At 35.9% G+C, this 14,726-nt stretch overlaps 1 protein-coding gene across 1 annotated transcript; it reads left to right on the top strand.

Moving 5' to 3' along the window:
• The first annotated feature begins 7,745 nt into the window (after nucleotides 1–7,745).
• On the top strand, nucleotides 7,746–8,582 carry LOC131435749 (RNA-binding motif protein, X-linked 2). The gene is made up of 2 exons (XM_058603924.1): nucleotides 7,746–7,875; nucleotides 7,933–8,582. Exons 1-2 carry the CDS (start codon nucleotides 7,862–7,864, stop codon nucleotides 8,333–8,335), a joined length of 417 nt encoding a protein of 138 aa, XP_058459907.1. The 5' UTR covers nucleotides 7,746–7,861; the 3' UTR covers nucleotides 8,336–8,582.
• The last annotated feature ends 6,144 nt before the right edge of the window (nucleotides 8,583–14,726 follow it).

Raw genomic sequence — 14,726 nt, 5'->3', positions numbered from 1 at the left:
GCGACATAATTCAATCGTCTTTTGCAAGGTCAACTCGTCATTTAGCAGTTGGGGGACCAATTGTAAGTATTTCACGCCAATAATTATCCGGTCTTTAACCAATGAATCGTGTAACACACTAAAGGAACACTTCTTAGCTAGTTCCTTCACTCTAGTAACAAAACAATCAAAAGATTCGTCTTCGTTTTGAACGATCTTATTGAATGTATAACGCTCATATGTTATACACGACTTTGGAATGAAGTACTCTTCAAACTTTGCTTTTATTAGCACTAAGTTGTTCTCCTCTTCTGGTCGCAAATTAAACGTGTCGAAAATCCTAATGCAGTCCTCACCAATCGCACTCAGAAAGGTGGCCGATTGGACTTCTTCTGATTTTTCCACCAGCTGCGTCGCTGTTGCGAACCAATTAAACTGTCGTACCCAAGATTTCCATTGTGCTGACATGTTATCACTTAAAACCAACGCTTTTGGTGGTTTGAGTCCCGCTGCTGGCGATGCCGCCATTTTGTTACAGGAGTGAGATAAACCGCTGCTGTGAAACTATACTATTATTTTAGTATAAACATCAAAATTCGGTGTATTGCGAGCGTGAAGTTAAAAAAAAATCATTTTCTGCTTCTGATTTAGTTCACTGGTCTCTACCTGGCAGACTTGTACAATAGATATCACCGTTACTCGACGGAACGAATAAAACGCGCTTCTGACACCATGTAAGACGTGTGTAGCAACTGTCTTTATTTAGATCAAGGTGTGTATACCAAAGGTTAGCTTAAGATAAACTTATTTCTAAAGGGAGTCCTAATATGTCACTTGTTACACTTATAGGCAGAAAATAATTTTTTATCACTTGTCCACTTGCTGCCTACACAAATTCGAGGGTCGACGGATTGTGCAGTGTTTTGGAAGGCGCTCATAATTCCGGTCAGCCGGAACATTTGACCTTTTTTTGTGGAATAAAACCATAGCCACAACAGGTTGGAATTTCCTTCATTCGTTTTTGTGAATTTGTGTTGTTTTTTTAAATCCGAAAATCCAGAATTTCAACCAAAGGAAAACAAACAAATAATAAATTACCGAACAATCAGTTAGACCCAATTGGTTTACAGTGTACGGTAGTTGTTTGTCAGTTCAGCAATTACCGAACGATCGGTAATCAATTTAATTACCGAACTGATTACCGAAGGTTCAGCCGACGACACGACCTGCCACTCGTCTATCAAAACTGTATCGCAAATTTAACTACCCCTCAGTAACTGGTAATGTCAAAACGAAATTGCTTGAAAATATATTGAAACTGGCAACTATGATCGAAAACTGTTGATTTTAAATAACAGTTGTCCATGGCTACGTATATTGTTTAATTGAAACATATAAATAATCTCGAAACGAAAACAAAATGTGATTTCTGCGAACCGGAGGACAGACTGACTATTGGTTACTACCTAACTCGGACGTACTGCTCAAGGTGATCATTGTTGCTTGAAATAGCTTGTTCTAGTGCCCAGTTGTTAGATGAGATGTGCATGACACAAGAATATCGGACGGCAGAAAATATTGAAATCGTTCGGATTACCACCGAGGCCAAGGGTTGTCAGGAAAAACTAACCAAAACTGCATATTCACAGGTATTAGCTTTGAATCATCATTTTGTGACGGGGCCTAACTTTTTTTACCTTCATTGTAGATCATATATTTCGGTGTGAATGAAACCACTGGTCTCATCTTGTTCTTCTTTATTGTTTGTTAATTTGAAATCTAAGTTTATTCATTCTAATGTAATATTTTAACATATAAATATATTTATATTGCTAGATTTAGTCAGATTATAGTGAAACTAAAAAAAAATGAACACTTCTCAAAAAATTTTCCATTAGGTCTTAACAGCAAGTGTTTGTTCCTTTATTTACTTTCACTTTCAATTATTGTGGGAAAATTATAACGATTTTTTTCGAACTTTTTGATTGAAATCGGGGTTAATTATAATAATTTTCCGGTACGAAATTCCGGGTATCAATTAGTGTAAACGGGGAAACGGCTTGATAATCGACACAGAAGACAAAAAACAACATGTTAAGGCCAGTTTGACAGCTTCAGAATCATGAATCACGCCGAACCGATTCGTCGATTTCTTTTACCCCTGGCAAGTGTACTGGTCGTTGTGATCATACTGTGGTGTATAGCAATCATACATATTCTGCCGTGAATAATCGGGAAGGGTGAAAATTGAAATTGATATTCGGGCCTATCAGAAGCGTTGGACATGTGATGATCTTGAACTAGACAGTGAGCACTCTTATTCAATCTTATGTTAATTTTTCCACTGGATTTCCGATCTTCAATGTGACTTCGTGAATAATTTCTGCCATAGCGCAATATATCTGTGTGTCGTGTGCAGGAATTCGAGAATCATTCCAACAATCGTCCTGGGTAGATAATTCAACACAGTTTTTCATTTAACTTTTAATGATATTACCACGAATTGTTAGCGAAAACGTTTCTTATCTAATGGAAGAATAGTTTGTTTTTGTTTGTGCTGCTAAATAGATTCCTTGGTAACGAGTTTGTAGCAACCAGAAAAGTGTTGCTGGAAATAACATTTTTAATAATTGACAAGGGGTCACTATATTCATGGTAGTTGGTGGTAAATCACTCACGAACACATTTTATTCCGATTTTTCTTCGGAGTGCCTGGTCGTGTCGTCGGTTCAGCTGTTGAAAATTCGGTAAAAAATTACCGAATTCTGCGAAATTTTCTATGTGTGTACGAATTGTGTTGTTCGTAACAGTAATAAATCAAACAGAGTATTAAACAATTCAAATATTTTACTTGTACAAATCCAAAATGTAACGTTAAGAAAAGATAATATTTTAGCCGCACGTTTACTGAATCGTGTTCTCACTTCGTTTCTGCGCCATACTAAAATGATAGTCCTCTCGTCATTTCACTGTTGCTAGTCCATTGATTGAGAAGATGCGGAATGAATTGTCAATTCGTGTCCTTCTTATTCTTTCCCGATTTAATTAATATATATATATATATATATATATATATATATATATATATATATATAAATTTAAATCTTAAGCTTTTCGATATACAGAACTAGTCAATTTGGGTTGATCGATCAATATAATACTAAATCTCAATATTTAAATTTAACCTGTTATGTTTATTAATTATTTCGTTAACAATTGAAATCTATTTCTCACCAACCACACTATAACACACATGTCAGTGCTGCTAAGGCACCAATCAGACACTTATTCCTAATAATTGACACATGTGAGCACATACGTTCGCATTCTGAAGCACAATACGTAGCACTCTGGGACAATATCTGACTTGGATGGCACCACCAAAAACATAGTTTATCATTGCGGTTTTGGCAGGCACAAAACCGTTTGTGTTAAGCGACTTACACTTGCGGCAGATACAGATATACAGCAGATAAAAATACGCGATCCCACTTACAAAAATTGGCACCAGTTGTTACAAATGGTTATTTCGATTTTTAGACTGATCTCTCGAATAGTGACTTCAAAACGGGTTCTTATTTTCAAACTAAAATTTAGAGATTTCTGATGGTAACTACTCAATTTTTGACGTTTTGAATTTTCATGGCATTATATGTGCAATGTGATGCCGTGCGATGTTGTAGCTCAAATGAGAACTTATGTTATTTCTCTCTAAGCTGACAAAATCTGCTTAAGGTCTATTCACACTTAGTCGATCAGACCGACTCGACACTCGTATTCACCTCTTCGGCTTTGACCGAGCTGAAATCGATCAATGATGCAGATCTTTAGCAGATATTTCCTCTCTGACTTTTTTGCACCATATAGGCACGTTCTTTTTAAGCGACCGTCGATACGGTGCAAAAAAAGTCAGAAAGGAAATATATTGCCAATGATCTAAATTGTTGGTCAGTTCCAACCTGCCAATACATGCACACACCAGCTACTCGGTCAAAGTCGAAAAACGAAAAAAAAACGAATGTCGGGTCGGTCTGATTGGGGAAGTGCGAATAGACCTTTATTCGTCGTTATCCCACACTCAGACACAAAACTAACCATATTCATTATTTTGCCTTTACTAGTTTCCATCGAGAATTAATTTAAAGAACGCCATTTCTTACTAATTAGGTAACATTATACAATTTTGCAATGAAACTAATGATTTCCAATCTACCAGTTTTAAGAAAATCATCATTTTTTCAGTTCTCATATAGATTTTGAACGAAATTGTTCAATATTCATTATCATAAAGCATTAAAAGATAATCGGAAACAAATAAAACATTAAATGATCGTGATATTAAGGTTTTCAGCACAATCTTCTATCGATTCAAAAAAGGTAGATGGTAAAACCAAATACAAAATACGGAATACTTCGACAAGTTATCGTGGCCACGTTTTGCGTTATGCGGTACACTGTCAAGGTACACTATCAGAGTGACAGGGAACTTTTGTGATTTTTTTTAATGACTGGCAATGCTGAAGGTTTAAAATCAATTCGCCATAGTAACTGTTTGGTATTATAACAAACAAAGATAAGTTCAATTAAAATCGCAGGAAATAAATTTTACAATGAATATTCCAAGATTTGGTTCGGAACCAACTAAAACAAATTGTAGTAAATCTCTCTCTCTCTCTCTCTCTCTCTCTATATATATATATATATATATATATATATATATATATATATATATATATATATATATATATATATATATATATATATATATATATATATATATATATATATATATATATATATATATATATATATATATGTGTGTGTGTCAAATAATCCCACAAGTTTTCTCGGAGATGGCTGAACCGATTTTGACAACCTCAGGTTCTAATGAAAGGTCTTACGGTCAGGAATTTATCCTGAGTCCTGAATTTCATACGGATCCGACTTCCGGCTCCAGTGTTCTAGGGTAAAGTGTATTAAATATTGTACACCATCATTTAAACCGGCGAAACAAAACGGTAAAAAATTTTCTAAACTGGTTTCAAAATTACACAAATCGATAGCCATTATCAGTAGACAAATCGGTTCTCGGTCTCCGGTTCCGGAAGCACTGGAAATAATGGTCATATAAACATTTTGAACATAATACCATAGTTATCTATATGAGTATCAATGAAAACGCAAGGAACTAGTAGCATTTGTAGGAGTATTTGGTATCATTATATAATCTTCTAACGACTCGGATAAAGATTGGAGAGCCATAGATTTAATCTTGATTTGCAAACTAGTAGTATTGTTCTTCAAGATTCAGTAGAATACCTTATTTCACGTTCATTGTTCAATGAAATGTGATGAACTACTTTTAAACCTTCTATTGATGAGAAGAGAAAAATTATACTTATGCTAAACCATAGTAACTAATCATCAATGTCAAGAAAGGCTGGCAAAATTCATTTTATTTATTGAAATATAAAAATTCAACCGCAGATTGTCGAAAAACAGATACGTTATTTCCAAATGTTATTCTATTTACGACGCCATTGTAGAATCAGATAACCACTGCCATCTGACACCGGTATGTGAGCACCAGCCATTTGAAATATACCGATTACGTTGAGCCCCTCGCGTTTCGAGCCCAAACACTGCGATGTTTTGATACTCATCGCGACTTTCAAATTGTGAAAATTATCTCCACTTAATGTCTCAAATTAATGTCTGCTGTATTTTAGGTAAACCGACAAGTTATTGTGAGAGAGTCAACACAAAATTCACTAATTTTCGTGCACTAAACAAGGTAAACGCGTTAAACAAATGCATTACTGTTTGTTTGTTTACGTTGCAATCAGCTGATTTTGAAGTTCCGATTTTGATCATATCAAGATGGCGTCGTGACAGAGGGCCGGAGAACCAGAACTTTTAATTATATTCTCGATGTATGGGAGCTGTCAAGTTGTCCACGGGTTGAAATGAACAGTCAAAAAGCCTTATGTGGGTTAGAACCAGAGAAACCAGATCTGCAGATTTGTCTGTAAATTTGCAGATTTCGTACATTGGGCTGCAGACATTTTTTGTTGTGCAGACTTGTGCAGACTTTTGAAAATCGAGTTTTTCGCAGACTTTCGTCAAAATTTACAGACTTTTGAAATTGTCGCGACTATATTTTATAGAGAAATGGCTGCGTATCATACTTTATAGAGAAATGGCTATGAGCAAGACATACTTGCTGACTACAGATTTTTTTCGCATATACAAACTATTCCAACCCTGTCTGAAGATATTTGAAATTTTTATCTGGCATCTCTGGTTAAAAGTCACTTAGAAAGTGATTAGATTTTGTTGGGTATTGAGCGTTCATTGAACGGCATGCTGGATGAACTATTCGCTCAGTTTATTGAAACGGTTTGGGAGTTTTATCCATATAATAAGAAAAAGTGTTATTCTACTCTATCCTAAGTAGAAATACTTTACAGGTTTGTAGTATTTATTTTAAAAAATAGGTAGTAAATTTCAAAATCTCCTATGAAACCAGTCCAACGGGGCTCCAACTGCTCACATTGAAAATGGCTCAACATTCGACATCTGTTTGCCTAGTTCATTGAATGAAAGTCCCGAATCGGCCTTCCGTTGAAAGATTTTTTGAGTATTCATTGGTTGAACGTGTTGAAGCATTACCCAAGCAACCAGAAGTTCCACAATTACTTAAAAAGTCCACTTTCTTGCTGCTTAAAAGTGCACGCGGAACTTTTGAGAACTTGAAAGTACAGATCAAGTTCCGCGTGAACTTTCTAGCTGCTTAAGAAAACACGTGGCAATTTTTGACAGTTCGAAGTACAGAACAAGTTCCGCGTAAACTTTCTAGCTGCTTAAGAGTGCACGTGGTACTTTTAGCAACTTGAAAGTACAGAACAAGTTCCGCGTGAACTTTTTCGCTGCATAGAAGCTGAACAATGTATTCTAGAAGCAGCTTAGAAGTTCGTTCCGCTGCGTCGTGCGAACTTTCAAGTGTGGATAATTACTTAAAAAATGGGCTGCTTAGAATGCTATTGATTAACTTTGAGAGCTGCTTAAGCCAAATCAGTCCCTTTTATCCGAACTTTTGGTTAGTTGGGTAGTCTCTCTGAAAGTTCAATTACAACCTGAAATGCAAATAATATTGGTTTGCTTTCATCATGAAACGCCAGCACTAAACACGTTTCAGACGAAATAATCAACTTCGAATCGAAATCAACCAACTTCGATCGACGTAAAGATTAATTTAATTTTTAACCGAATATTACTCACGTACCCGACGTGTAAATGTTCCGTAAATTTGTCGTTGTATCACTTCATATGAATTGTTTAAAATTAATGTTGTTGTTTTGTAACCATTTCAAGCCGGGGATAGTCGCGTGATGCCACGTGTGAGTCGCTCTTATGGCGTTTTCGTTTTTAATTTGCACTACACTGAGGCATGAATAAACGAACAAAAATGACGAAAACATAAACAGTAACTATTGACTACAATACATGATTCCATTGCACAGAGCTACACCAAACTTTTGATGAGTGCTACACCAGTGGCATCGGTGCAGAAAAAGTGTAGCACTGGCGTAGTGCAATTGGTAAAAACGAACGGTTTCAGTGCAGCTTTCGCTACACCAGTGTAGTGCAATTTAAAAACGAAAACGACATTAGATTTTTTCTCACAGGGATTAAAGTGACGTTAAATTAAATTAAACGCCTCAGTTCTACATATCAGTTTTTATCAGTGTAGGAGAAGAAGAATGCATAACGTCCGTAACCCCTCTGAGATTTCGAATCATAACATGGAAGTATTGTTAAGATAATAATATCATATTAGCTTAAATTAAGTAATTCGTTTATGCATCGTTTGTAATTCAGCATGAATCCGTTGACGTGAGTGTTATGTTGTGTGTGTATAACACTATAATTATTGTTTTATTTTTCGCACAGTAATATGAAAAATGTTCTCAAACTGAGCGAACAGGATTTGAAGTTCGGTGGTAAAAACTCCTGGCACGACCAGTATAAAGATAGTGCTTGGATCTTCGTCGGTGGATTACCATCCGACCTAACAGAGGGCGACCTGCTAGCAGTGTTTTCCCAATATGGAGAAATAGTCAACATTAACCTGATACGGGACAGGAAAACTGGTAAATCAAAAGGGTTCAGTTTCATCTGCTTCGAGGATCAACGGTCAACGATTTTAACGGTTGACAATATGAACGGAATCAAGCTGCTAGGGCGAACGTTACGGGTGGATCATGTTGCGGACTACAAACCACCGAAAGATGACAAAGCCGACGAGGAAACCCGCAAACTGTACATGGAGGGTTGCGCACCGAAGTATAGATAAGCACGAGGAATGAAAACATTTATAGAGTAAATATTTTATAGGTTTAGGTACTAGGTGAGTGAGAGTTACTTATATCGGAGTCAATATATGAATTTTCCCGATTTTTGTTTGTATAATTCGAACAATATCAATTCTACAAATTTTGTATGAGAGAATACAGATGTCAGTTTATTTGAAGAAGAGAAATTATTAAGTTAAGATTATATTGTGCATTTTATAGTTGATTAGATTCCTGAGAAAAAAATTACTACAGGTAAACCGACCAGTTATTGAGAGAATCAATCCAAAAATCGCTGGTTTTTGTGCTATAAACAAAGAAACGATTGCATTACTGATTGTTTATTTATGCAGCAATCAGCTATGTTATGTGCCCTAAGCACAAACTTAGGTTTACCCCTAAATGACCATACCTGAATCGGCCAGTATTAGAACCTTTTCGTTCGACACGTCAGCAAAGACATGGCACTTCAGTGCCAATTAATAAGTGTTTTGCAAATAGCATTAAATTTACGTCTGCTTAGCGGTTCAAGTTGAACCGTTTAAGTTTGCATTAAGGAGTTCAATTTGAACTGCTCTGCACTGACGAGTCTAAGACGAAACGTAAAGAAAAGTAGAACCGGTTATGTGCCCTAAGAACAAATTCAGCAGCTGCAAGATTCATATGGGTGGTTCCCAGCAATCCGTTTTAGTTTTATTTATTCGACCAGTTCTACTGTCAAATTACCATGTATACCAGCACTGCCGTTCTATTTTTTTTTTTTCTATATTTGAAACAGACAAAACGCTGCTGGGGCTGCCAGTTCATTTTGTTATAATTTCTAGATTTAAATTTTAAAACTGACATAAATTATGCATCTAGAACTAGAACACTCATGAATATGCCCTAAGCACAAACTTAGGTTTACCCCTAAATGACTATCACCCCGATTCTGCAATCCGACGGATTTGTGATACGAACGAATCTACACTTTCGTTCGAGATCGAATTTTGCATTCTTTATTCCGTTCGACTTGTATGATTCGATCGACTCTCGTTCGGGAATACTTGAAATTTCGAACACTAACCATCAAAGCTGTCAGCACTACTTACACGTTCTATATTATTTATATTATTCATTTCTTAGTAAACGAAACCGTCACACTTGTATAAACAAATTAGAACGTTTCTAAACCGAACAGAAGTAAAACGTACGCAAGTCGATCGAGTATTGTTCGAAAATTGAACAACTCGAACGAATAATTTTCGAGTTCATACCCAACTCGAACGGAATGCAGAATGGAAATTGCACATTCGATAGAAATATGTCGAATCGATCGACGTACAGAATAGGGGTGTATGTTTCGCCAAATTGGATTGGACAGCCGTCACTGAAACAATTTTGGTAGCCGTCTGGTGCCCATGGCTGCCAAAAGGCCGTGCGGGTTGGTTGGAATTCCTAATTTTTGGTTGATTTTTTTTCCTAATTTTTGGAATTCCTAATTTTTGGTTGATTTTGATGCCGTGAAAGCAAATGACCATCCCGATTCTGCAATCCGACGGATTTGTGATACGAACGAATCTAAACTTTCGTTCGAGTTCGAATTTTGCATTCTTCATTCCGTTCGACTTGTATGATTCGATCGACTCTCGTTCGGGAACGCTTGAAATTTCGAACACTATCCATCAAAGCTGTCAACACTACTTACACGTTCTATATTATTTATATTATTAATTTCTTAGTAAATGAAACCATCACAATTGTGTAAACAAATTAGAACGATTCTAAACCGAGCAGAATTAATACGTACGCAAGTCGATCGAGTAATGTTCGAAAATTGAACAACTCGAACGAATGATATTCGCATTCATACTCAACTCGAACGGAATGCAGAATGGAAATTGCACATTCGATCGAATAGGGGTGGACAGTTTCTTTTTGTTTACTTTCTCTTTTGATAATTGCGGAGTGATTATGAGGGCATGTTCAGGAGTGTTCCAGTTCTAGATGCATAATTTACGTCAGTTTTAAAATTTGAATCTAAAAATTTTAACAAGAAAAACTGGCAGCCCCAGCAGCGTTTTACTAGTGTTTCTAAAATACAAAAAAAACGGCAGTGTATAGGGTAACAGAGGTATTTTGGCCACTTCATATATTTTGGCCCACCTAACAAACTTTATCGATTTTATCGATTTTAATTGATGTGAAGTAACTCATGTTACATAAATTTGAAGGTAAACACATTAAATTATCTATTGCGGAAGGGTTTTTCAAAGATATTACAACATTTGATGGATATTTATTCAAAGTGGGCCAAAATAAAATCAATCCTAAAGTGGGCCAAAATACCTCTGTTACCCTACCAGTTTTAAATTTGACAGTAGAACTGTTCGAAAAAATAAAACTAGAACGGCTGGCTGGCGTTTGTTTCAGTTTAAGTTCTATTGTAGACAGTGTTGGTGATTGTCGAAAATTTGACAGAAGCTGCTATATTGCTATCTATATTGTATAAAACATTTTCAATCCGGTAGAAGATGCTACAAGAACTCGAGTCTCTCAATGCATGAACCGCGAGAGAATTTTTCCACATTTCTTCGCTCCACTTCATACTCTGAGTATTTCACGGCCCTTAAAAAAATTTACAGTCTGATAATGATCGTTGCTGTGTGGAATTCCCCAAGAGAGAATCGCAAGTTGACAATTATCGCAGAAAATCGAATCGATTATTCAACTTGGCGATTCTCATACTAGGTTGCAATATTTCAAAACCCTTGTGTGGAGTATTCACAGACACTTTCATAGACACAACTTGTACAAAGGTTATATGCATATAGTTAGAATAAGCGGCAATAGTAAAATGATTCTATCGCAATTATCAACTGCCCGTATAGAATTGGATCGCGAAACGAGAATAAGCGACCGTTTGTTGCTTCAGAGAGGATCCCCACAGCAGCGTGCTAACCTTTGATTCTCAGAAATGTCATCGAGAGAAATTCGCTCTCGCACTGGTGTCTATTCTATGTTAAATGAGCCATGCCGTGTTTTTGTTGTTGCGATGATATCCGTCTCTCTTTGATGGCACTGATTCAATCGTGTGAAGAGTTGCTGGTGAGCGTTCTTTTAAACGATAAAAGCCATCCTTGATTGTAGATCGTCCATATAATACTTCCAGCTGCTGAATTTTCTCTAAGAGCAAATTCAGCAGCTAGAAGTTCCATATGTTATAAAATTCAGATTTAAATTTTGTAACTGACATAAATTATGCATCTAGAACTAGAACACTACTGAATATGCCCTAGAGATTTTCTTGGGTTTCAAAATTCTCGGTTGATTTTTTAGAATGCCGTAAGAGCAAGTGGCACTTTCTTTTTCGATTGTTGTGATGTAATTGTAGATTTCTTCGGATTTCACAGTTCTGTTTGAAAGTCGAAAGTGTTGGGTATAATTTTATGCAAAGAGTTGAGTGATAAACGGGGAAACCGCTTGATAACTAATAGAGGAGAAAGTAAACTAAGAGAAACTGTCACTTGCTCTTACGGCCTTCTGAAAAATCAACCGAGATTTAGAAGTTATCGAATATTCTCAGATCATTTTTTGAAAAATCGATTAACTGTTGATTTATCTTTGACAGGTATGCAAATTTTTCCACTTTTCTTCTATATCCGAGTTCGATTTGTTTACTTCTATGCTCCCTGTGTGAATTCCTCGGTATTTTTTTCTCCTCAAATTGGCTGGTTTCCGTGACTAAGACAAATCTGCGGGTAGTTCTATCATCTCAAAAGTCGGTTTTCACAGTTATTGCATAACCTTTCTATACGAGAAAGGTAAAAATGGAATGACAGTTTCGTCTTTTATAGTTCTTTGTATTACTAAGACTAGGATTTTTGTAGAATCCGGATTTTTAGGTCAAATTGTAGGATTTTGAAGCATTTTTTTTCGTAAAAGAGAGAGAATCTCAATTTGATTACGTTTGTAAGATTCGTTCTTCTTTGGAAAATAGCTGATATGGCTTTTCCTTATAGTTTCCTTGTATTACATTCTGGTGAGGAAAGGGTTTACAGCCCTGTCCAAAATGTCTGCCCTCCTCCTTAGTTTATATCAGGCCGAATTAGCGCATGCGCGCCATATAAACGCCTCTTTCAATATGAGGAAAATATATTATTCCCCAACAGTTTTTATTATTTATTTATGTTTGTTTTCTTACCTTTGGTCGTAGTTTATAAGGATCAGCCACAAAAAAAGGATTAGTTTTTTATAATGTCCTTATAAATGCCGTTTTTGGTTAAATGATATTAACACTTGGGTTTTATTAGTATTACTACAGCATGTTCACTTTTCGTTATCTTCGGTTGATCCTTGACAGTGTTACCATCCGCTCAGCACTTTTGAACATCTGGTGTATACTGACTCACAATCGAAATGTATCACGACCAATTTGATACAACGCACCAAAGGGCACGGTATAATGTATATTTTACACACAGGCACACATACATACATACACACAGGCACACATATACACATGCATCCATTCCTACATGTATTCCTCAAGCAAGCATCATAACATTGAGTTAGTATTTCTATTCTAATAGATTCTAACTAAAATTAGTGTGCCAATAGTCATCTCATTAGCAGAGTCACTATATTATTTTACCGATTACTCGACTTTCAATAAGTGAATTGTGATAAAATCGAATACAAAATCTTTGCCTCGTCTCTAAGAAGCAATAGCGCATAAGGGGCTGTCCATAAAAGACGTCACGCTTTTTTTTGACGATTTTTGACTCCCCATCCCCCCTTTGTCACAAATTGTCACAGAAGCAAAGACCCCTCACCCCCCTTATGTCACATGTCACGAATTCAAAATAAATAAAATTCATCTCAATACATTCTCAATATGTATGAAAAACAATACAAATATGAGGGAAAAATCGATTTATTACATGCTGTCATTAGATTAAAAAATATCCCTAAAACTACAAAATCATCGGAATTATTTTATTAATATCAATTATATAAATTACCAAACGTATTTGGTTGAAATTGATGAAACATTTAAATCATCTGTTTTATTACTCCTAGGGGTACACAGATATATCATTGTTTTAGGTAAAGAATAATATTTCCTTAGTGTAGCATACAGGGCTAAGAAAATAAAGACCAAAACCTCATCAAAACGAGATCACTGCCGGAGAATCTTTTCATGATCAGTTGATCAGTGAATTTTAAATCACATCGATCAAAATCGGTACGGATCTTCGTCACACAAAATCGGTAGTGATTTTGAGCTAAAATGATTCTTGATTTATGTAAGTTCAATCATTGGATGATTCGATAAGCTTTCATGTTGGTGGAGGAAAATTACATATGATCAAGATAAGACATGACATGATCTACGTCAGAAATCGTTGATCTCCCGTCCTTTATCAAATGGAGTACAATTGAATAAACTGCATCAGAATCAGATAAGAGAAATTCTTATGATATACTATTATCAATGCTAGAAAATCAAATTACTGAAAAAATTGTCAGTGCATAACTTAAGTTAAACCGTTTGAAGGCATCTTTTTCTTTTTTACTCATATTAGGCAAAATTTATTAATTTCGCTAATTTACTCGCTCCTCCGTGCACTTTTGCTGATCAAAACAGAAATGATTTCCTGCATCATTCATTTCCGAATTTACAAGAAGAAGCTTTTACATCAACAAATACACGTTTTCCTATAGAATGTAAACGTTTATTGTGGAGATTTTTTTCAGGAAATAGTGCAAAGCAGTAATATAATTAGGTACTTCAAAAATGCGCTCATTGAAAATATTGGACGTCACATTCCAAAAACCTCCCCCCCCTCCCCCTGTCACAAAAGGTCACGTTTTATGAAACACCCCCCTCCCTCTTGCGGCATGACGTCTTTTATGGACAGCCCCTAAAAGTAGTTCGGAAATGGTTCAATACTGCTGTATTAGCGACGCAAAATGCTCCAAATTTCGTGTTACTCTCGAAGTTAATCTATCAAGCAGAGATAACAGATCTCACTCTAACTAACGCGTATATGAAATGACTAATGGATTTGAGATGAATGGAGGTACCGTTACCTAATTTCTATCTTTTCTATTGGTCCATCGTTAGTCCTGGGCTAAAACGGTGGCCTTTATTAGCGTTCTTGCATGCACTTACTCTTACATTTCACTCACACATCATCTCACCCATCAGGTCCCAAACGACACATCCTGACAATATAAACTGGATGAACATCGTTTGACAGCTATCAGTGGTTTGCCCATTGGTTCATTATTATTTTATTCTATTCTACAATATTCTATCTCATTTCACAGTAACAGATCGGCTGAAAAGTTCGTATCGTTTCTATGAGAGGGCGCCACTAGAATTAAATCCATACCATTTTCAGTTAG

This window comes from Malaya genurostris, chromosome 3, assembly GCF_030247185.1.
Source record: "Malaya genurostris strain Urasoe2022 chromosome 3, Malgen_1.1, whole genome shotgun sequence".
In the NCBI taxonomy this organism is placed as follows: domain Eukaryota; kingdom Metazoa; phylum Arthropoda; class Insecta; order Diptera; family Culicidae; genus Malaya; species Malaya genurostris.
The sequence above is the reverse complement of the archived record's forward strand: the minus strand, read 5'-3'. Positions and strand labels throughout refer to the sequence as shown.